General features: G+C 39.1%; 1 protein-coding gene across 4 annotated transcripts in view; it reads left to right on the top strand.

The window, feature by feature from the left end:
• dbn1 (drebrin 1) overlaps nucleotides 1-24044 on the top strand; it is a 62752-nt gene extending 38708 nt beyond the window's left edge. Inside the window, exons 2-15 of one of the 4 annotated variants that reach the window (XM_079486122.1) lie at nucleotides 1554-1609; nucleotides 3242-3354; nucleotides 4622-4711; nucleotides 6772-6918; nucleotides 7481-7558; nucleotides 8870-9021; nucleotides 9109-9166; nucleotides 9397-9450; nucleotides 13484-13598; nucleotides 15742-15846; nucleotides 18272-18364; nucleotides 19370-19800; nucleotides 20245-20350; nucleotides 21605-24042. In XM_079486122.1, the coding sequence (XP_079342248.1) occupies nucleotides 1554-1609; nucleotides 3242-3354; nucleotides 4622-4711; nucleotides 6772-6918; nucleotides 7481-7558; nucleotides 8870-9021; nucleotides 9109-9166; nucleotides 9397-9450; nucleotides 13484-13598; nucleotides 15742-15846; nucleotides 18272-18364; nucleotides 19370-19800; nucleotides 20245-20350; nucleotides 21605-21657 (1651 nt within the window). In that variant the 3' untranslated portion in view covers nucleotides 21658-24042. Of the gene's footprint in view, nucleotides 1-1553; nucleotides 1610-3241; nucleotides 3355-4621; nucleotides 4712-6771; nucleotides 6919-7480; nucleotides 7559-8869; nucleotides 9022-9108; nucleotides 9167-9396; nucleotides 9451-13483; nucleotides 13599-15741; nucleotides 15847-18256; nucleotides 18365-19369; nucleotides 19801-20244; nucleotides 20351-21604 lie in introns of all 4 variants that reach the window. The other 3 variants (XM_079486123.1, XM_079486125.1, XM_079486124.1) reach the window with 3 other exon arrangements.
• The last annotated feature ends 1340 nt before the right edge of the window (nucleotides 24045-25384 follow it).

Raw genomic sequence — 25384 nt, 5'->3', positions numbered from 1 at the left:
AGAAGGAAACATCAAAGCCTCTGCATAATACAAATCTTTAGGGGAGTAATGTGCACTCTGAACCGATGTTCTAAGTGATGTTTTGATTGGCGGACTATATATGGGCCGATTCACATATCGCATCTAACATTCGTTATTTTAAATGCAGCGGGAGCATCGAGATGGAAATAGTTAGAGATGAGCGGATGAGCTAAAATGTCACCCGCATCCGCTGCTTCAAATAAATTATCCACCCTGTGACATTTCTAGCCCTCACAGTCGTTGCATATTACATAGTCAGCATTTGATTCATCCGCGATAACCACTTCGCTAAAACGCTCCCACACGGCACCTTTATTTCTTTCTTTACTTCCTTTTGTTTTGTTTTTAATTCTCTCATCCACCTGCAATTAATCAGAATTGTTTTTATTACTCAACCCGCGTATCATCCACAGTGCCCGAGGATGTAACTGGCATCCGCGCACGCACCGGGAGGTCATTTGATGAAAGCAGCACGGTTTTAGACACAAAATTTGAATCGGGCCTAATAGTTACAAAAATGCTGAAGGAGGAATATGCATATCCAGACTGATCTCACAGGAATACATGTACGCAAAATCTGATGAATTTGTACTATTTGAAATGATTAACCAAAACAAATGAAGCCCCACCCCTACAACTAACCGTCAGGGGTGCGAAGGCAAATTGTACTAAAATCATACGAATTTGTGCTATGAGTTATATTATTATGGTTTTATTTTCTGTTTTATTGACTTTTTTATATTTTCAATTAAAAAAAATATATTATTATATTCCATGTTAATTTTTGTATTTTTTGCATTTTGAAGAAGTGCTTGTGTCAATTAATTTAATTATTTGAAGTTTATTCTTTATATTGCTATACTGTAGATGTTTAATTTGTTTGTTTGTCAGATGTAGTTTAGTTTTTATGGATGTTCAGTTAATAATGGAGTTTTTTAGCGCAACATTTCTCATTTTTGTTTAAGTTTTTAAAATATAATGTAGTATCATAGTTGATTTCAATTCAACAGAATTGTAATGTGTTTAATATTTTAATAAACTATATTACTTTTCTTCATACAGATTAGTAATTTCATAAAATAGCTACGAAATGTCATGAGATTGTTTAAAGTAAATCACAAGTAACAACGCAGAACACTATTGAAACAAGACAGCTTTACACGACGTTAACTTCCGGCCTGTTTTTGGTTATACTATAAAAAAATGTATATGTCATTTATATTAATATCTTTTTCTATATTAATTGTTTAATTATACTATACTATATTTAATTAAAACGACTCAAAAGTTATTGAATCTTTGCAGAGGCCTACCGGAAGTTAAGTTTGGACCACATAACGCTGAAACTGTCTTATGTGCTTTAATGGAACACATTGGCAAGCAAAAGCAACATCATGGCAACCCTTCTCGTAGCATTAGCATCGTGCCGCACGGGCATTTGGGTTTTTGACTATTTCACGTCTACGTTTTTTATGCTTTATTTTGTTTAAAAGTTGCTTTACTGAGTTTGTCTCTTTGTTTCTTCTCTTCAGGGCAATATACACATATGAAGACGACAGTAATGACCTAATCCTGTCTGCTTCAGGAGGTAGGCAACATCTCAACGTACTTTCTTTCTAAATATAGATGATCTAATAATAACCAACCAGAATCTAGTTGTGCGCGAGCATTAATACTGTCAGTTGAGACTGATGATATTCATTTGCATTGTTGATGTTCCGTAATCATGCTGGAAACCCCATTCTGTGATTCTGGCATGAAAAAAGGCCAAGTGCATTAAATGCGACATTAACGCTATGAACAGGTCTTTAATCATTTGCACCATATCTACCTATATTATAAATCAATCCATCTATGAACCGAAACAATAAACAAAATCACTTCAGATGTCACCGTGCCGAACTCTTATTCATGTAATGCAGTTGTGTCCGGCAGAAGTGATGGAGGTAAAGCTGTCATTTCACATTAATGAGAATGATTTACTCTGTGAATGATGGAGAGCTTATTATTAGCTCACAGGACACGTTTATAATTATATTGGCCGTGGGAAGAGATATTCAGCAATGTTTGTAGGTGGAGTACAGTTTTACTATCTCACTGAAAGCTCAAGGTAATCTGCAAATTGTATGTTTTAAACAGAGATAGAGAGGCGAACGTTGCAGATTTGTGGCCTTACTGTAATAATGGTTTATGGGCCCTGGAAGGGACATGCTGGGGGTGGAAAAAATATAAGAAAAAATATTTCAAAAGCTTTTGCGATTGTCTAAAATAATGTTGTGTTTCCCTGAATATAGTTTGAGAGAACACTGTGAAATATATTTTTCTCTCACTTGTCATATTTTTTCATCAGCATGTCGGTTCCGGGGCTCAGTCATATAACCATTGTTTTTGTCAATTTAGAGAAAATCACAGCGAACATAGATTGTGTAACCATATTTGATGTAAAACTATGGTAATGCAAATGGTAAAAACTAGGGATATAACAATATTATCGATATCGTGCAAAATTATCTTAATATTATCGTGGTCACATGACAGTATGAAGCGATAGGTCTTCCGGGCCCAACATAGATAATGTTAGAAAAAGTTAAAGATGCTACCTTTCAACTGTTTCAACTGGTTTCAATTTTATAAAAGGGATTTTATGTCATTTGAGCCATCTCTAACTCCAAGCAAGAGTTATGATTAGAGGATAAAGAAAAGAGGATTTTTACGGCACGTTTCCAAGTCATCATTTATCATTTTAAATATTGCAATAAAAACCATGCAGCGGACTTTAAACAAGGTATTATCGTACAATGAGATTTTGATATTGTTACTTACCTATTAAAAAGCATAATACACAAACTATACTTTCTGGTGCAGGAAAGAACCACCATGTGTGTGTGTGTGTGTGTGTGTGTGTGTGTGTGTGTGTGTGTGTGTGTGTGTGTGTGTGTGTGTGTTATATCCGTCCAGCCCTCACCAGAGACCTGTCAGCATCAGACTGTCTCGTCCCAACTGAGCTTTTAAGCTCTCATTGGCACACGCACACCTCTCATGAGAATCACTAAAGCGATCAGTCATGGTTATCAGTGCGGGCTCTAGACAAGTGATTCAAAGTTTGTGTGCAAATGTCTATATGTTAATGTAGCTATTCATGATCTTGGATACTACTGTAAAATTCTTTGCATTTTTATGACACTATCTGTATTAACTGTATGATCTGTGCGTTGGACAGATGGCGGCCTGGCAGAGATTGCCGTCAGCTTCGATAACACCCGGATCATGTACGGTTTCTGCAGCATAAGAGAGCCCACAGTGACCCTGCCACGCTACGTCCTCATCAACTGGGTGAGATGATGTAACAACCTGCCTTCAGTGACGCTGGTGTTTCAAATGCCATTAGCAAGAGCACTTCAACTTAAAACCAAAGTCAGAACAGCCAACGTTACCTCAAACACTATTGCCTCAGAGTCTCCCTCGAATGACAGGTTACGCGGGTGTATAACAAGCTACCCAAGTTTATCCCCCCAAATTCTCAATATACAGTCATTATTTCGTTTTCTGCGCAATCTGACGTTAAAGCTGCAATCTGTAACTTTTATCTCTCCTCTTTTCTATCGTCATCTCTGTTGGTAGCATAAAATTGACTTTACCTACTTATCTTTATGTAGATTAAAGTAAAAAAGTATTTAACTTACTTTATCTAATAAATCGACAGCTAAACTTTTTAAACTACTAAAATCTTACTTTTGCAAATCAGGGTAAGATAAAGACACAATATTAAAGATTTTTTTGTGTTGTTGCTTAATAATAGATTTTTCAACCCACAAAAATAATAGTCCATAAAGTAACCTGTAATATTATGTTTCAAACTGAGGTGGCGATGGAGAGGTAAACGTTACATATTGCACCTTTAATTTAGAAAAAAGTTCTGGAACTGTGCTGTTAGGGACAGTGGACATAAAGTATTAATTGTTTTGATTTGATATTAATCGGCATGCCATGCAAACATTTATAGCTGCGTATTGAGTCAATGGATTATCTTGCTCAGAACCGAGTAAATATCAAACCAACCCAAAAAATGATTTCAGCTTGGCATATGGTTTATTAAGATGATCCGATTGCAAGTTCAAAGTAAGCACCAGCGTATTAAAGTGCATACAAATGCACATAAGCACAACACAGTGTGTATGGAATACAATTATATGTTCATTTGTACAGGAAAAGCAGTTTTCAGCACCACGTCTATTTTTAATAACATGCATTCTTTGTACTCGTTTGGTTTTTTATATTCGTCTTCGTGTCACTGCATTTATATTAAATTATGTCTGTTGCATTGAATGGGTGCTGATGAGAACAATCTACTTGTTAGTTCAATTGTTAAAGAGTATCTTTGAAAGGATATCGCTTCCGTGAGAACACACATCACTCCTGTCTGTATCAGAACACAATTTCCACCTCAGTTACGAGTGTTATTATCAGCTTTTGCTATTCTGAATGCAGTGGGTGGTCGTGGCTACCGGGGGCTAATCTGTGACAATTGCAGAATTTTCTGCATTATCCTACCTTGAATACACAGCACTGAATAATCGCAAGTCTGACGCTGTGTGTTCAGGTTGGTGAAGATGTGCCTGACGCCAGGAAGTGCGCCTGTGCCAGCCACGTCGCCACCATAGCCGAGTTTTTCCAGGTGGGTCTCGACAAGGTAAAACAAACATCTTTTTCTTCCCTTACTCAAATAGGCGATGACCCATTTTCACCCCACGTGACCTCATTGCCATGTGCACACTTACTTTTGAAATTGTGAGAATTGTTAATACTGTAGGTTGCATGGTCATCTTTTGTAAAATCATGTATAGCTCATATTTTACCCCAGAATAAAATAAATTATATTTGTCATATATTTATTCCTCCTCGTGTTTTTCAAAACCGGTGGAACACGAAAGAAGATATTTTGAGAAATGTCTCAGTGGTCAATGGAAGTCAATGGGGGTCAGTGTTGTTTGGTTACCAACAATCTTCAAAATATCTAGAAGAAAGAAAGTCGTACAGGTTTGGATTGACACATGGAGTAAATGATTTCAGCATTTTCATTATTTGGTGAACTGTCCCTTTAAGAATAATGCAGATAACAGCCAAACCCAACATGCACCTTTATCTTTATTCAAAATATAATGTCTTTAGTTTTCTGCTTTTGGGGTTAAACATGATGTTTTTACGAATGATCTATTAAAATACACTATAATTAGTATTCTTAAGTTTCAGTCTTTGACTCATCGCGTGTGCATGAACGTTAACCATCACAATGCCATTAATACCATCATCTCCACCCTATCAATAGCACGTTTCTGTGTATTGTTTCACTGTATAGCATTGATTAACAGCATGACTCCACAGGCTCTGCTGGAATCCAGTCCTGGGTTCAAGCATATAAGATATACAACCATAAGTGATGTTGGTGGGCTTTTGGGGGTTGAGCTGCATACTGTAAGTGCAAGTACCCGACAGCTGGTAATATACAGCAGAGGATGTTTCTAGATGACTAACATGGTCCTCTTCTAAACTATTGTGTCAGAGCTATTTGTCTGTTTGAGAGCTGTGAATGGGGGGCCGCTCGGCTTTTCAAATCGCTCGTTCAACGTGAGTGCGTGGGTGAAAAAGAGAGGGAGCGAATGGAGATATTCAGGTAGAGAAACTCCACGATGAAACATCCGCGAGGAGAGCAAGGTCGACGTGATAGATTGTGCTTTCGGGGATTGAAAGGGAGTCTGTGTGTTATCAAGAAGTGATCTAAGTGCCAGGCAACGCATGAGCTGCTCTTTTTGAGATATTGAAATAACTGGAGGCTGTATTCAGGTTAGCAGCGTGAGCGCGGTTTCTGCTTGAGATGAACACACATTAGATACACTGTACATGTTGAGTTTGTTGGATGTGCGCACAGTTATTCTAATGCTCGCACAAACACGCTCTTGTGTACTGACAAGCACAATGGAGACTTGAATGGATGAACTTTCTATTTTAATTTATTTATTGTTCAGACATTTATACAGATAACTAGCTTGAGATTGAGTAACTCGCGTATGTTTTCCTGCAGCTCAGTGGTTAGCGCACGCCGCTAGCAACGGCAAGGTCATGGCTTCGATCCCAGTGGATTGCACATACTCATATACGATGTATAGTAAAATGCAATGTAAGCTGCATTGGATAAAAGCGTCTGCCAAATGCGTAAATATAAATAGGCTGTTTTTTTCAACAGGGGTTTCTATTTTTGAGACCTAATGGACAAATAAAAAGCACAGTTGATGCGTCAATCCCTAACTTTTGCCTCTCTATCGCCATCTCTGTTTGAAACATAACATTGCTGGTTACTTTACCTGTTAAAGCAAATACCTTAGATTGACATTACCTGCAAAATCCAAGCCAACAGCTAAACTGATGCTGCCTTCACACCAAACACAAATAAAGTGATTTCAAAGAGCAACGAAGAATGCGATGCGGTTGGTGTGAACCCAGCATTACATAATCTTGTGAATCAGGGTACGGTAAGGAAACAGTATGCACATATTTTCATATACTTTCTCCCTAAAAGATGTTTGTATTGTCAACCCTTAAAAAACGTACTAAGAGCAGCTTTAAACTCGATGTGGTTTTTCGCATTCGGCTATGTGCCGCAGCAACTTAAAAGCTCGCTCATCATTTAAATTCAAGGTTGATGCCGGTTGCCAGGTGACGTGAGGGGCACTGACGCTCTTTTTCTTTCTCCAGGGTGTTGACGTCATCATCAATGCCAGCAGCCTGGAAGACATCGACCCCTCAGCCATTGGACAGAGACTCACCAATGGGACGGTTCCAGTGGCCAGCCCGGTTCTCAGCCGTCTGCGAATGAAAGACGAGGAGAACGCGGAGAACGTTGTGAGTGATGGGTGACATAAGGATGGCCGGAGGGGTGGATATGTGCACATTCAGACTGAACGGGAAAGGGGTCGGAGGAAGTTGTCTGTGAATGGCTCTCTATTAATGTGACGTCTGAAACAAAGGCACGGCCTTGTTGCTGTTTTAGTCAGTTGTGCCATATTGTCGACACAGAGGAACTGAAACAATGATGTTTTCTGTAGGATGCGAAATAGAGAGTTGATTCACACGCTGCTAAAATAATCGAGAACCTTCCTGTTTTTTCTTTTGTTATCTGAACAACATCCCTCTATGCTATATTCTGTACTTCGTATATTTGTATACTTTTGGTATTATAGTATCGTACCATAGATTTTCAGCCAATCAGATCGAAGCACCTTTGAGGTAGCCTTACACAAATCCTGTTTCTGTAGATTATACGTTGTCCCTGACCGTCTTTATATTAGTGGAAGGGACAAACGGTCTCCACACCGTCTCACTTGGATCAGCATCTTTGTCCTTCAGCTGGCTGTCCAATTAAATTGGCCTGAACTCACTCTTCCTCTTTTCCTCCCGGCCGCAGGGCACCACCTACCAGAAAACGAATGCGGAGATCGAGATGAAGAAAATCAATCGAGAGGAGTTCTGGGAACAAGCCAGGGTAGATATTTGATTCCTCTGGGTTTGTGGCACATATACGATCGGTCTGATGCTTGAGGATGGGAACATTAACCTCTGTAAACACTGCTAGCATGACTGTTCAGATGACGAATTGTTTCAGTGTTAATGGGGAAGTAAAGCTTTCGCATCTTAGATGCGCAATACTTAATGGCTGGAATGTTAATACTAATTGTTCTGTCAAAAATGTGATTATATCATTATTGACATTGACAAAAATACAGCTGGAGAACTCTATCTTTTATTTCAGAAGTTATCATTTAAGTCACTATAAAAACGGGAGAAACATGCAACAAATCTTCAACCAGCTATGTTTATAAATGTATTTTATAAATATACATAAACTAATGTTAATCTATTCAACTTAAAATGCAAAATGAACATATACCAAATATCTGTATAACAGCAATACGTCTCAGAGACGTCTAAAAGGTGTCTGTAAGATGTTTATTATTAGAATGGATGTAAAACTGCTGTTTATAAGATGTTAAGCAGATGTTTTTACACAGCAGGTCTTACAGACGTACCAGTGCTAGTCGGGCAGACATTCACTAAAATGAATAATTCTGTAAAAGGGTTTTACAAAAGGTTTTTATTTTTCAAGTATACTTCTTTCTATACTCCTAGTATACTTTTTACTTTTTATGTACTTCTTTCAAGTATGATTTGTTTACTTCTACACTTACTCAATACACTTGAGTTATGCTTCATGTTTAGTATATTTGACCTGTACTTGTACTTGATGGATACGTACTTAAAAGTATAATGAAGTACAGTATTCTAAGTATACATATCTTGTAGTTGTGTTGACTGTTTTTCCGCTCTATTCATGATGGTTTTGCATAAATCACATTGTACTTTCCTAAACTATTAAATGTGCTATAAGTGTTAAACTAATACACTATCTGAATACCAGTAAGTTCAGTTGGTAGTAGTAAAGTTTCAGTACAAATAGAAAAATACTGTTGTAAAATAATTGTTTACTAAAGTATACTGCTTTTAAACTTAATAGCAGTGGCGATCGGTGCCTTCTCTTCAGGGCCAGTAATGCGAAGCTCATAAAAACACGTATGTTAAACACCGCGTCATGTAAAAAAATAGGTCTTCGGCACGTCACATGAACCTATGTGCATCGTGCATCATGTCAAAATCCGTGCCTGTTGCAGACGCGTCGAAGGGGTTTATGATAAAAGAGACGCTCATGTTCAAAAGATACTCGCATATCACTTGAAGTATACTGTTTTGTAAAGTACAGTGATTTAATGGATTTTATTGCCATGTGTCTGGGTAAAAGCGAGACGAGGAGAAGAGAAAGGAGGAGGAGAGGAGGAAGGCTACCGAGGAACAGCAACGCTTTGAAACAGAGAGGATGGAGCTGGAGAAGAAAGAGCAGGAGGAACGTGAGAAAAAATATCGCGAGAGGGAGAAACAGATCGAGGAACACAGGTGAGAAACAAGCCGCAGTTTCTGCCACATCTGACCGTCGCCATTACAGTATTTATAATGCTGTTCATATTGTATGTGTGATCACAGGAAGAAGATGGTGGAGGAAGAAGAGGCCAAAGAGAGGTCCAGAAATCAAGCACTGACTGTAAGAGTGTGCAGTTGAACAGTTCAGCTTTTATTAAGGATAAATGACGATTCATGGGTGGTTGGTGCTTTGAACTTGGAAAGCCATAACCATAATATTTTTTACAGAATTACTTGAAATGTCATTTGTTAACCAAATCGGTTTCCAACTGTTTAATCCACATCTAACAATAAAATAAACATAGCTTATGCTGCCCTCTGCTGGACATTAATAAATGTCTATCTTTGCAGACAGACGCCAGCTATGAAGATCCATCCCTGGAGAAGAAGGAATCGGAGGTTGAGGTGGGTTCACATGACACTTTGAGGACCACCCTAACATCACCTCATTTTTAAAACGAATGCTTTCAAATGGAGGAAAAACCGAGGCGGACCCTGCACGGGAGTAAATGGGTTGTAGATCTGTGTTTGTGAAGACACGTATTCTATTGGGGTTTACATGTGGGTCAGTGGGAATCCTCCTGCTATTTCAGGGCTGTGTTTCAGTGTAGATTCAGTCAATGATGGCTGTGTGAAAAATGAGCCCTGCTTACCAGCAGCTGCCATTTGTCACAGCTATTGCATCACATCCATGGTTTCAACAGGACCTAAGAGAGTCTACTTAACATACAGTGTGCTAAAAATACTGTAAGCAATTAATGGGCTTTGTCACACATAACAAGCCTGGGTGAGAGAGCCTGGGTTTGGTGCAAGTTCCAGATATGCTTAAGTTGTTTTAATGTGTTAAAGGTGTAGTGACTATGTTTTTTCTGTATATATTTTTATTAGGGATGCTCCGATCCGATATTCGTATCGGGTATCGGCGTCGATACGTAATAAAATTCTAGATCGGGTATCGGTGCAATTTGTCACCGATACCCGATCTGACATAAAATTTGTGCTAGACGATGTAAAAGTTCATGGAGACACCGGCGCTTAAACTCTCTCGTGGGCGGCTGTGCATTGCGCAACGTGCGACATCATACGCTAGCAATGTGCCAGCATACGCTAGCAAAGTGCGACATCATACGCTAGCAACGTGCGACATCATACGCTAGCAACGTGCTCTGTACGTAGTGCACGTGAACATATAGCAGCGAACAGCATGGAGCGAGCCAAAATATCTGTCATTTGGAGTTATTTTACAACAGCTACGCCAATAAGTTCCACCGCTTTCATTGTTATGGATGGGCAACCGCTGTCCGTCGTTGCGAATAATGGCTTCAGACTCCTTATAAACCACCTGGAGCCGCAGTATGACACGCCGAAGCGTAAATATTTATCTGATATTTATCTCTACCTTGAACTGTACCGAAAAGTCTGCAAACACATATCCGAAAAAATTAAAGATGTCAATGCGGTGAGTTTTACAACAGATATCTGGAGCTGCGACGTGTCACTTTTAAGTTTAACCGCACACTGGTTGGATAAGAATTTTGTGCCACAAAATGCCACGTTAAATGCAACAAACATGTGCAGTTTTACTAAGCTAGGGAAGCTAGCGTTTTATTCATCTGTTTCTGTGTTGGATGTTAAATTTTATTTTCTCTAAACTTTAGTTTAGTTAAGTGGACTTTGCTTTAGTGACTAAAGCATTAAAAAGATCTGATTCATGTTATTTTAAATATATCTAAAGCAGTAAAGCTATTACTTTTTTTAGTCAATTTCAGCTGCTTTATTGCGAATTGATTTTTTAATTATTTTTGCACTTTCTTAAAAATTATAAAGAGATTTTGTTTCCATTTATTTATACCCGTTTATCAAGCTAGTGAAGCTGTTGTTTTATTCAGCTGCTTAATTTGCACTTTAATTTTGAATGTCTTTTGTCCAAAGATAGTGAAAAGTTTTGTTTTATTTTTCATTTGTTTTGCACCGGTGCTGGTTTAATAAACTATTTACTAAATTTTTGAATCATTAGTTTGTTATTTTGTTTTACGGGGTCAGAAAATTTATGTTAAGTCGAGCCTGATGTCTTGTACTGCAATGCACATAGTTTATTAAGTAATTGTGCACTTTACATTTTTCACCTTAGTATCGGATCGGTACTCGGTATCGGCCAATACTGAATCTCAGGTATCGGAATCGGTATCGGAAGCAAAAAAGGTGGATCGGAGCATCCCTAATTTTTATATTACATTTTCGTAAGGGATGTTAAAATAGCTGCACGGTAAAGGGATGGAAGATTGTTCAAAACATTTTTATTTATTTCACTAAATAGCGTTTTTCCTTGTTGCGAATGTACAATAGTGTCAACATCAGCATGTTAAGACGCAATATATAGTTTTATACAACAGTTCTTTCTGGTTCTCAAATCTGAGCCATGTGATATTCCATCAGTATCACCACGGAAACCGCTTCACCGTTTCTATCACTCTGTAGCTAAATCGGATTTATGGTGGATTCACACGGTTCTCTGTGAGTGGTGGAATTGCCGCGCAGCCGATGTGGCTGCCACTGCCGTTCAGCTGTGCATGCCGCAAAGAGCCGTGCCCCTGAAAGTTACAGGATTTTGGATGCACTTGCGCACCGCGTTTTGTCACTTACCGCATGTTTCCCTTTGAAAATGAACTAGACAATCGCGACTGCCGCGTACCGTGTGAATCTAGTTTTAAGCCACGGGTGTACTTGACTTTCCCCGTCCGTGTCCGTCTCGCACATAAAGGAGTCCGCACAGCTTCTTGAGCATACTCAATGCGGATAAACGAGTTTGACACACACGCAGTACGTCACCAAGTGGACCCTGCTGATTCAACATTTTGGCACGCATGCGCTATGGTACACGTCCTCTCTTCATATAAAATGGGCTGCATGTGGACGGGGATTGCGGACGACCCTCCTGATGACGGAAATTACGTAGTGCGCGCAGACGGCCGGTCTTAGAACAATTCACAGCTGTTACAGTAGGTGGCGGTGTGCACCTGAACAAGTCGGTTGCTGCCTGCCATATAAGAGAGAGAGAGAACATGCTGCTGTAAACAAGCACATGTTTGCAGTGTAAGCTGATGCATTGCAATGGAAATAACGCATTCTCAGATGTTGTTTGGCTCTATATTAATGGCTATGGTTGCCTCTGGCCTTATCACAGCCATGCTGATATACACACATCTAAAGGATAATTAGGAACACCATACTAATCCGGTGTTTGACCCCCTTTTGCCTTCAGAACTGCCTTAATTCTACGTGGCATTGATTCAACAAGGTGCTGAAAGGATTCTTTAGAAATGTTGGCCCATATTGCAGTTGATGGAGATTTGTGGGATGCACATCGAGGGCACGAAGCTCCCATTCCACCACATCCCAAAGATGCCCTATTTGGTGGAGATCTGGTGACTGTGGTGGCCATTTTAGTACAGTGAACTCATTGTCATGTTCAAGAAACCAATTTGAAATGATTCAAGCTTTGTGACATGGTGCATTATCCTGCTGGAAGTAGCCATCAGAGGATGGGTACATGGTGGTCATAAAGGGATGGACATAGTCAGAAACAATGCTCAGGTAGGCCGTGGCATTTAAACAATGCCCAATTGGCACTAAGGGGCCTAAAGTGTGCCAAGAAAACATCCCCCACAACATTACACCACCACCACCAGCCTGCACAGTGGTAAGAAGGCATGATGGATCCATGTTCTCATTCTGTTTACGCCAAGTTCTGACTCTACCATCTGAATGTCTCAACAGAAATCGAGACTCATCAGCCCAGGCAACATTTTTCCAGTCTTCAACTGTCCAATTTCGGTGAGCTAGTGCAAATTGTAGCCTCTTTTTCCTATTTGTATTGGAGATGAGTGGTACCCGGCGGGGTCTTCTGCTGTTGTAGCCCATCCGCCTCAAGGTTGTGCGTGTTGTGGCTTCACAAATGCTTTGCTGCATACCTCGGTTGTAACGAGTGGATATTTCAGCTTGAATCAGTCGGCCCATTCTCCACTGACCTCTAGCATCAACAAGGCATTTTCGCTCATAGGACTGCCACATACTGGATGTTTTTCCCTTTTCACACCATTCTTTGTAAACCCAAGAAATGGTTGTGCGTGAAACTTAAGTATACAGCAGGCTACTTTTAAGTGTGACAGTTGTAAACTTTGAGTTCACAGCTAGTTTAAAACTACACAAGGTTTCTTATTTCTAGTATAAACGTACTAATAGCACACTTTCATGTAAATAAACGTCTTTTTTTGGAGTGTAAATATGGATTTTCAATATTCTCTAAAATGTGAATCTCCTTTAAAAATACTTCTTAGCAAGAAATCCTTCAATACTTTTCCATAATTTCCATACAGCAAGAAATACCAATTTAATTCGACTAGAATTAGTTTCACTCTCTGTGTTTCTTGCATGACAGGAAGCGGCGGCCATCATCGCCCAGAGACCTGACAACCCTCGGGAGTTCTTCAAGCAGAGAGAGAGAGGGCTGGCCAACAGCGTGGACGTCTCACCAGTCACCACACACAGGACCGGTAAGTTCACGGCACAGAAATAGGTGGAGAAAAGGGCACGAGGCTAAATCTTAAGCCCCTGTTTGTCTTGACACTTTTGGTAAGGTGTCTTTGGTGTAAATTAAAGACAGCTTAGGAAGAGACCATCTGCTTCTGAGCTGAAATCCTGATAAGACCTGTGAGGATCATGAACAGTTTACATCTTTAGCTTCTGTTTAAACAGAGATTTTAAAACGTTATATCGAAATATGCACAGACCATTCAGTCTGTTTTAATGCTGTTTTAGTTGCGATGCAATATATGTTTGCGTTTCATAACTTAATAACATCGTATGGCATCATGCACAACCCCCCTTAAGAAAAATGAACCATGGTTGTTATAGTTAAAGTAACCACATTTTTTGGCAAACCATTAACCATTTGTATAACCACAATTTAACTACAAATAATATGGTTAAACTATGGTTACTATAGTGAGACCACGGTACATTTGTGTTTACTATGGTTACTACAAATAATACCAAAAAAATGGTTATTATAGTAAAACCATGGTTACCTTTCATAAGGGCTATAATAAGATGCTGCTTTTACTTCATTGATGCAATCCCAGAATGCAATGTGACAAGCTAAATAATATTTCTTGTAACTCCAGAGATTTTTTTGAGTATATTGTTGCTGAAAATAAAGCTGCTTAAAGCAGTGTGAGGCGTTAAGCTGGTCTTCCACCCTGTTAGTCTGGTGTGTTTGTTGGTTTTAAAGGATTTCGTGCAGTTGTTCAGGATGGAACAGACCAGTAAACCAGCTCCTTTCGGGATTAAGAGATGGACATGATTTACCCTTTTTGTATTTTGTCTTTATCAAATAGAATCGTGTTAGCCTAGCAACATGCTAGCATCAAGCTCAACTGAATTCATTTTGAAACTCTGAGGTTTTGCTTAATGTTATTTTCCAGGAAAATCCCACAGGCCTTTTGATTTCTTCCACACTCGAACAACTTATCAGTTGGGTTGCCCGTACGTGCCATTGGTCCTGGCCAGGATTTCGGGTGCGTCCTCCGGAGGTCGCATTTGTCCACCGAATACGTCACAGAGGTTTATTATTTCAATAGCAACCGCTATTGTTCAAGGAAATAACAAAACTACAACAATTGTCCGTCTTAAGAGAAATATATGTAAATTTTATAATGTTTTTTCAACTGAAATGTGAAAACCTCGATGACGTAACGTATGTGGTGGCAAAACGCGACCTCCGGAGGACGCACCCGAAATCTGGCCAGGATGCGCACGGTAAAAATGGCTTTTATGGTCAACCTATTTCAGTGGAGAAATGAATATTAAATCATGTCTGTTTTTTAATTATTGTTTTGTCAATTATGTTAAATTTATGGGATCATATCAGGCTGAAGATAAAATGAAATGTCGACCTGCCTAACAATTCAATTCCTAATAGCACACATGCATCTCGGAGACGTCTATTCGATATCTGCATTTACAGTACATCTGCAAGATTTAATTGTTTGCTCATCTGCAATATATCTCGGAGACGTTTCATGTCAGATGTCATTTAGACATTTAGAAGATGTCTGTAAGATGTTAAAGATTTAGGATGTATGTAAAGCTGCCTTATCTATCTAACATTATTAGATGTTTTTAAGCAGGCGTACCTGTGCTATCTGGGATATATGTGCTGGGTGAATCTTTAATTTTTCTTCACATATCATTGTACAGTAGTCTTTCTTAGCATCCGTAGGAACGTCCAGCTCTGTTGTTCTATCTGTTGTTGACGTGACCTGCATAGAAACAGTTTCTGTATGTTCAAAGTGTGCAAACACATCACACTAACAGCTATTTTCTTACCTCTCTCTCTTTCTCTACCTCACTTTCCTATCCTTTCCTCTGATTTCTTCTTTCGGTCACTCCATCGTTTCTGTTGCCACATCTTTTTTCTGTTATCGATGATCCTGGACTTCTTTTTATCCAACCACGACCTATCATCTCTCTACTCATTTCTCTTCACAAAAACCTTTCCCCCTCTCTCTTTCACTGTACTTCCTTCCTGTCTGTCTGGTCTGGTGTAACTTCGTCATCACGCCCGTGTACGTCACTCTACTACATGTGCATTGGTGTCCTCGGGTTCCAACTTGGTGATCCCGTCTCCATCACTAGGCCGCTTGGACAGTCCGTTCTTGAAGCAGCAGCACAGTCCATCCGATTGCAGCCCGTCCCCCTCTCGCACCCCGCCCCATACGCGGCGGCCTCCAGGTTCACCTGGTAGGTACCGGACAGATGTTGCTGAGAGCCCACCCCACTGAAAAGCCCTTTTTTCCCTACTTTCCAAAGCATTCACTTTAGCTGCACCACACTAGATAGATAGATAGATAGATAGATAGATAGATAGATAGATAGATAGATAGATAGATAGATAGATAGATAGATAGATAGATAGATAGATAGATAGATAGATAGATAGATAGATAGATAGATAGATAGATAGATAGATAGATAGATAGATAGATAGATAGATAGTCCATTCCTTCTTCAAGAAGTTTACTCGAAAAACATTGTCATTTTCTCTGGGTCTATAGTCACTATATGTGTTGTGTACTCGTTTTTCATTCGCTTTGTACTTTGCACAGACAGCACTGTGTTTTGTTATTCTAAAGCTTTGCCACGGACGTTTGGACGACTGACATAAACTGATTCTTTTGGTGAAATCTTACCAATGTTACCCTCCCTCATCTCCCCTTCCCTCTCCTCTCCCGCGCTTTCCGACGGATCCCGGCGGCCGTTCCTGAACTTCCTGCCGTCTTCTTGACCTGTGAGTGCCCGACGCGACTCGCCGCACGTGACGGTGGTCTCCGAGCACTCAGGGCTTGTGTGCCGGGGACCCTGTGTGACTGTGACATTGTGTGACTTTTGTGAACTTGATCCTGTGGTGTGTTCACTTAGACAAAACAGCAGCACGAGGACAAACTGTGGCCACAGTTATGAGTGCACACTTCACTACTAATGTGTTAAGTTTATGTAGTTTGATGTAGATTGGGAGAATGGTGCCTGACTGTTACCCTGCATTGCTTTCATTAGATGTTGTGTTTTGTCATGTAAGGTCTTCATTCAGTTGTGATATACATTAGAAGATTCAATGGTATCACTGTATAGTGGTTTTGTTTTGTACTGAATCGTGAGCTGGCTACTCGCAGAAGAAACTATAGATTGTAGGGTGCAATTTGCAAATGGAGGTCTTCAAAAAGTTTTAAAGGAACAGTTCACCCAAACATGAAACTTCTGTTCCATTTCATTACCCTTAGGTTCTTCCAAAGCTGTATAGATGTCTTTGTTGTGATGAACACGGATAGAGATATTTAAAAGAGTGCTTTTAACCAAACTTAACCAAACCACCTTTGACTCCCATAGTAGGAAAAATTGCTTTGTGTTTTTCTTAGTTGAACACAAAAGAAGATATTTGGAAGAATCTATGAAAGCAAACAGTTCTGGGGATCTTTTGACTACCATTGTCAGTTTTTCCTTCTATGGTAGTCAACGATAACAGGATGTTTATTTAAGGGTGAACTGTCCCGTTAAGAATTAAAGTGTTGAGGTATTAAATAAATGTATTCCAGTTACCTTTGAAGAATTTAATGATAAACATTTGAGTTAACATTAAAATCTTAAAGAGATTTAATTTGTATTATTTTCCACTTGTTGTCTGGCGTGTAATGTTTTGGATTTACTTTGAAATAGCTTGGTAACACTTTACAATAAGGTTGTATTTGTTATTACATTATCTAGCAATTAACATTATAGTTTTTCAGCGTTTGTTAATCTGCGTTAATATCAATACAATTATCCATGTTAGTTCATTGTGCATTATCTAATGTTAACAGATACAACTTGATTTATATCAGTAAATGCTGAAATGAATATGAACTAAAACGGATAGATGCTGTGAAAATATTGTTAAAGGGGAAGTTCACCCAAAAATCCACTTTGCGTGATTTTTTACTCACTCACATGACGTTAAACACGTTTAGAGAACTTAATAGTTAGTTTGTGTTATGCATGAACTATTAAAAATACAACCTTAGTGTAAAATGTTACCAATCCCTTAAACCCAACAAATAAATCCCTTAATACATTTTATTTCATATCTTGTCTGATATTGACTACCTTCCCCTTGAATCGACTCAATAAATTGATATTTTTGGACCTGTCAGCTTGAGGTCATGAGATCAAGAGGTCAACGCTTAGTGTTTCTGTATGTATCATTCCATAGTGCCATAACACATGACAAATACATGCTTTAGTTCTGTTTACAGTCTCACATCTTGGCCATTCTTTTCGCATCAGTGGTGTGAGGAGTGCGTGCATGTTGGGAAACTACACGAGCACCTTTGATCTCTGTGCATTTGTATCTCACTTCCCTGCTTTGACTGTGTTGCGCACGTCACGTGTTGTGTTCATCGCCGCGTTGGCATGTCTGTGTGTCACATGAGGAGCAGGAGGACACTGCACTCTATGACAGACAAAACACTGCTTGATGTTGTTTTGCCCTATTAGCACCTCATTCAGACTGTGTGTAAATATTGTCGTTGGTGTTGTGATTTATATTTTGACTCGTATGGAGATGTTGAAGGTTTGTGGAAGCCCGCGTGTAAAGTTGATCATTCCTTTGATCTCTCAGATGACTCTACTGAAGGAATTCTGGAGCGCAGCATGACGACCGGATGCACCCCGATTCCCAAAATCTCCATTCAGGAGGAAAAGGATGACTTTTTTCGAAAGGAGTTTGGTGAGTGCTTCAAAACGGAAAGGAACTTTTCTTTATGTTGTTTTTGTTTGTGTAAATGAGGAAGATGAAAGTGGTGAAATGTACAAAACGAATTCAAAAAACATGATATTTTAAAAATCCCATTGCATTGGTAGTGCAGTAGTTATGGGTATGAAATCAGTTTATTTATAAATGTAAATATAATCGTATACAGTATAATATTATTTAAAACGTTTTGTGCTTCCAGGAATCCCTTGAAGAAGAGATTTTATTTCTCAACGGGAATAAAATAAATAACTAAATAAATTTGTAAAAAAGTAAAATATTATTTAGTTATATTTCAAATCAGTGTATAAGAACAATAAGTATTTCAGACAGGATCTGCACCGAACGTGGTGTAGCATTGTTATTATTAAATTACTTAATTTTGTATCTGTTCGAAATTTCAATAACATTTTCATATGAAGAGGAAGGATATGATCATACAACGGTGTATTCAACCGAAACCTAAAAAAGTAAGAGACCTATCAGACACATTTTTCTTAAATTACAATCGACCATTTCTAGGTATGTGTTTAGGCAAAATTATCATTTTTGTTTCATTCTGTGAACTACTAACAATATTTCTCCCGAATTTAAAATATATATTTTTTCTATTTGCTTTTCTTTGCAGAAAATTAAAACAGCTGGAAATAACAGAAAAAAATCACTTTTAAGCAATTGCAGTAACACCGTGTCCGCACCACGGTCCCGTGTCCATTGTAGATAAAATTTAAAATGATAATGGTTTCTAATGCGCCGGTCGCGTCCGGTGTAGACACGGTGTAATACTTCTACATATATTTAGGAAAAGTTAAAAACATATTTTTTATGTGATAACCTGGAATTTGTCACAGTGTTCGTGTGTCTTTCACATTGCTGTTGGATGACTTTCTGTCACTCCGGAGTTTTGATTTTTTGTGGTCCCTCAATTGTTTACGTGGCTGTAGTTGTCAGTGATCTCACTCTTTCCTCTGCTCTGTCCAGCCTTTGAATCTCCAAAGCAAACCCCAACGCAGGAGTCAGAAATCATCGAGACCCCTGAAAGCGTCCCACCGCAGGTCAACACAGACGACAGCCTGCTAGACCTGTGGGACAGCGGTCCAGCACCTGCTACTGCTCCTTCCCAGGCCACCCACATCATGGACCTGATGGAGGACACCCCAGAGCCTCATCTCGCTGGCTCCTCCCCCAGCCTCCCGCAGCCGCTCATGAGCTTCGACGAGGTACCTGACGCCCCCCACCGCACCGCCACAGAAGACGAGCCGTCCAGTCTGGTGGATGTGGCCGGACCGGACCAGATGACGCTGAGTTACCAGCAGGCCCTCCAGCATGCGACTGGGCCTGACAGTCAGGACATGGATGACGGACAGCTGCTGTTGACCAATGGAGACTCGCTGCTCAAAGAAGGGACCCAGGTGAGTTATCAAAGTGCTTTTTTATTAAAGGGAAATAAAAATGTCATCATCTATTTACCTGCATGTCATTCAGAACATGTGTGTAAAAGATATTTTGAGAAATGTCTATATAATATAAGTCAATGAGGGTCAGTGTTGTTTGGCTACCAACATTCATCAAAATACCTTCTTTTGTGTTCTGCAGAAGAAAGTTATTATAGTGAGTAAATGATGAAAGTCAAAGTTTTATTTAAAGTCGACTTTTGTTCATCTTTTTTCTCCTTGTACATAATTGTCTTGGCCACTAGGTGGCAGCATTTACTTTATGCCATTATTAGTGTACGTGATCGAATAAAAAAACATTAGATGTTATTGGTGAGCACACACTACACATGTTATCCTATGTTTCACTGTGGTTTGCGTTTGCAGTGAGTTTTAAACAGTTGTTTGTTTGTGTTTATGCAGGCAAGTGAAGGCTATTTCAGCCAATCACAGGAGGAGGATTTCGCCCAGTCAGATGACTGCACTGCAAAAGTGAATCCAACACCAGTTTTTTACAACAAACCACCAGGTGAGATCACAGCAATTTAAAAAACAAAATTATGTATTGAAATTGTAAAATGGAGCCGTTATAGGGGTCAGATTAGGGCTGTAACAATATCAGATTTTGACTACGTGGCACTATAGTGTCAAAAATACTACTGTATAATATACAGATATTATCATAATATCTATTGCATTCAAAATAATAACGGTAAATCATTCAATAATCTGCCTAAATCATCTTTCAGTGATTCACACTTAAATTATGAGTGTATCTCAAGGAAAACATTTAAAGTGCAAAATCACAACATACTATGTTAAGCAGATTTGTTACAAAAATAACAAATGTCCTCATCTGTAAGTCGCTTTGCATAAAAGCGTCTGCCAAATGACTAAATGTAAATGTATTTATCAAACAAGATCCACGATTATAAATCTCAAAGTTATTAACAATACCTGTGCATTGCAGCAGCACTAAAGCAAACCATAACTTACTATGGTAGTTTATTCCATACTTAAAAGTTTTATTGTGAACGAAATATATAATTTAAAATACCTTGTACGTGTGTCTCATATTGTTGGTCCATTTCCCCCCAAAATGATGCATTCTTGTATTCTATATGCTGTTTTTGTGTTTATCGCAGTCTACTGTAAACATGCACTAGCTGGATATTTAGCTCATGTCCTTCTCCAATTTGCCATAAATCATTATTATTAGTCACCCTTTATTTTTTGTCGCTGGGTTTTTATTTAACCAATGAAAACTCCCGCAAAGTGCTGGGCAGCTTTGACAACGCGGTATTTAATGGTTTAAAAAGTACAGTATTTTTTTATCCCCTTCTTGAAAAACAGCGAAGGTTTCAGACGGCCAGCGACGATATATGTTACGTTAAAAATAGTTCAAGTTTGGTCATATAAGTGCAGTTTTTAAACACTTGACTAGCGTAATGAATCTGAATGTGGCACTGAGCATATTTACATCTCCGAACGAGCGTTGTTTATATTAGCAACAGTGCATTGCCTTTAATGTGCTTGTAAACACACATTCGTTTTATTTCCATTGCAGTCGTCTTGTGTAAACTGCCTGCTAACCGTTTGTTTTGTCAACATTGTGGAGTACGCTAGCATATAGGTAACGCCACAAAGCTGCGACGATACTGCACGTTTGCTTTTTCTCCAGGTGTTCTGTGATCGTCCAGACACAAAAAGGAAAAAGACAAAAATATAGTGATTTCCATTCAAGATCATTTAACAATGATAAGATGTCTGTCTTGTGCCACAGAAATCGACATCACATGCTGGGATACAGACCCTGTGATGGAAGATGACGATTAGGAGCGACACAGCGAAGAAACCTGATTTGACAAACATCACGGAAGTCTTGCATCAAAATGTTTTAGCAAAAAAAAAAACGTTAGCCACCCAAGAAAAGGCCTCGGGTTATTGTTAAAGATGCCAGTGGGTATGAGCACTCTCGGTTTGCGTGTGCGTGCGTGAATGTGTTTCTTATTTATTTGGTTTCTATTTTGTTGCTATGCAGAGTATAGCACAGTGTGTATCTAGCGCTCACCTGTGACCTATCGACTCCCTGTGCCAACAGGTGTGTGTAGTAGCAGATTTAGTTATACTGTATATCTCGTCTCTTTAAATCAAGTTCCCTCCATTTTACAGCTTCATGGTTGTGATCTTGGTTGAACTTCATGTTAAATGTCCAGGCAGGTGATAGATGCTTTGTTGAATTACGCAACATGTGTACGAGTGCTACGCCTAGACTCAGTTGGTCATGGCCGGTTTAACCTTCTTATTCAAGTCAAACGGCATGTCAGAACTAGATTTTAGCTTTACTCGAGTGCCATTCAGATTTAGCAAACAACAAAATGATGGGGGTTTGTGTGATAACCAAACAATTTTGTGTTGTGCCAATTATATCCAGTTTGTTGATGTTTCGCACTGCGTTGGTGTGAGCCTTTTAGGACTTTAGCCAGGTGGCATATGTATATTTTGACTACATATGAGACATCGTGTATAAACAATGGCATTCAGATTTTTGTCTTTTTTTTTGGAACAACCGCAATAGATTTTGCTTTGATTTGTTATCAAACTTAGGCAATAACAGTCGTACGTGACTAAGTTGGAACTTGTTTTTGTTATATCGACCGGTGTGTTTGTGCATGTACATATGATGTAAGCGCGCGTAGTTTAACAAAAACTTAACAAAGAACGAGTTTTTCTCTATTTTTCGTGAAGGCCAGGCCGACAATATACTCAACACAAGTACAAAACGAAACGCCTGCCGTTGCAAGTTTGTACTACCTACTTAACATTCGTTTTAAAGTTACTGTTGTCATAATGCAAGCTTCAAAATGTTTGCCATTAAAACAGATATTACTCAGGTAGCCAACTAAAAACATACTAACTTGCATACCTTGAATGTTTATGTGGATGCCTGCCGTAGCGCCCCCAGTGGCAGAACGGAGAATGCAATGCCTATTTTGTGTTACAAGTTTATATCAGCATGCAGCGACTAGTGAGCTTGCGTGGTTGAAGCGTTCGCATTTGCGTAGTTACAGTATGTTACAAGCCTTACAACATGGTTTTAAATTAACTTCACGATCCAACACGAGGAATTGTTTATTGTAAATTCATGTTAGCCGATGAACTCATGTCAACACATACAAGTTCAATACAAGTGTTACCGAAATCGCTTATCACACATTCTAAGCCACTGTAACCCCATAACTGTAATCGAGTATTAATAATATGAACATGATATACTTTTTCTTGTTTTTTTTTGAGTCACCATTGAACTACTAATGCTTCTTCTGGGATATCAGGCTGATATAACCAGCGTGTTTTTCATGTACCTCCAATTATTGTATAGCTTCAAAACGAGATCTGTAAGTTTGTAAGATGTGTCACTTACTATGGTTAACCCCTTTTACTCAAAGATAATAGCACGGACACAACCCACGGTGGTCTAGGGGGTCTATCTATGTGTTAAAGGGCATATCTCTCAAACTCCATGACCTGAGTTTCACTGGCCAACTGTGCTAGCCTCGTCTGTCCTTCGTCTTCCTTAGTATGATCATTTTAAAGGCCACGTCCTTTTTAAACCTTATTATTACAACTTGTGTTACAATGACCGTATTGCAAAAAAAGTGAAAGAAGCGAGCAATAAGACTTAACCAATGTAGTGTTGTGTAAATAGCTCTACTTTAGTGTGTTGATTTCGTGCTCATGTAAACTGTACTTCAGACACTATGGAATCACAGCCCAGCGGTCAACTGTTGGTATGCGTTTGGACTGGGTTTCATTGGTGAGACACGACCGCTCAGTATGAAAGCTTTTTGGGTGGGAGGAGACCTGCATCTTTAACATTAACTTTGCCCCTTTTGAAATGACTTCAGTGTAACTTGCTCCCTCCAACCTCCTCGGTAGTGATTATTATTCTCGTTCTCCCTCAAACTACTAGGAGATGAATTCAAAACAACTACTATTACTATTAATACTGCTGTTGTACTACAAACATTTCTTCTCTGCCCCTGAAGCAAGGCTTAGCAACTCCTGAAAGTTCTCTCTCTCTCTGTTTTTTTAATAATATTTTTTTCTATCTCTTCCCTTTTCCGTCCGCTTCTCACACGCTGTTTTTGAAACAAGCACAAGAATTTTGTGACATGCCATGTGCTTATGTATGTTAATAAAATACTTTAAAATCCTTCTACAAAGCGCTCTTTGTCTTTTAAACCGTACCTAAAGGGGTACAGACAGTGGATTTTGTAACTCAGTTTTATTATTAAGAGCTCGTTGGCGCTCACTGCCTCAATTTGTGTGTTGTGTGTTTTTTACAAAAGTGAGAATGGAGATACATGGCAGCTATGAAGTAATCCACAGCTCCGCATGCAATGCGAACACGGCATGAACACTTTCACAGTTCGACATTCACAGACAATTTCTAGAAAGTCAATCAATGTATCAATGAATTATGAATAGAGGCAGTTGTGCTCTATATCAAAACAACCGAACAAATACAAATCTCCAAACAGATTAGGCAGATGGTCTCACAATGATGGCACTTTCCACGAATACATTACAAAGTGCTTGACGCTTGTTTCTCGACATATGTTCAGTGAAAAGACATCTGAAAGAGTTTGCTCATCCACAATACGTCTCCGAGACGTTTCCTGTCAGATCCCGTCATATAGACATCTAAAAGATGTCTGTCTGTAAGATGTATACGATTCAGAACGTACAGAACGCAAAACTGACTTTTCTAAGACGCCTATCAGATCTTTAGCAGACATCTTACACACGTATCTGGCTTTACATCATTATAGGGACTCTTTAAGTGTTCAGTCATTTTATGTGAGGTTTTAATTTTGTCGCAAGCCTGCTAAGCCTTACAGTTAAACAAACTTAAAAAGAGCCTAAGTATAAAATAACAAAAAGGAAAGTGCCCAATCGGGTACAAAGTGTGATGGTTGAAAATTCAACCTAATAAAACAAATCAGTTGGACTGCAGTCGCCGTGACATGGGGAACAGCTACACGTTACATTTTTGATCATTACAAATAAGTAATATATGATATATGAATATTTAAGACCGTGAAGTTCAGATTGTCAAAATAATTTTGTCCGATCACATTGCTGAAAACAGTTAAGGTCAAGACGGAGGTGAGGGCAAATATCTGAGTATTTAATGTGCCCAAAACATGATGCTTTAAAAAGCAGACACCAACTCTATCCGAAGCGTCCTGTGGCTTAGACATCATCGTCTTTTCCCTCAGGACACATTTGTTATGCATCACGTCTCAAATATGCAAATTCACGTCTCATCGTGAACGTGAGAATTCTGTGTACCCGGTGCAGCGATGGTACTGTTCACTTCATCTGTGTAAACACATTCACACGCTCGGCTGCCGTCGCTTAGCAACACATTGCTGGAGGAGAGGTGCCTTGTTGTGATGTAACAGAATAAATTAAAACAGATGGGAAAACAATCACGTTATAAACAAAAGTCCATTAAGCTCGGCATACTTTGGGGCTATAGACACATCTCGAGAGC

The sequence above is a fragment of the Barbatula barbatula genome, assembly GCF_947034865.1.
Source record: "Barbatula barbatula genome assembly, chromosome: 22".
Classification (NCBI taxonomy): domain Eukaryota; kingdom Metazoa; phylum Chordata; class Actinopteri; order Cypriniformes; family Nemacheilidae; genus Barbatula; species Barbatula barbatula.
The sequence above is the reverse complement of the archived record's forward strand: the minus strand, read 5'-3'. Positions and strand labels throughout refer to the sequence as shown.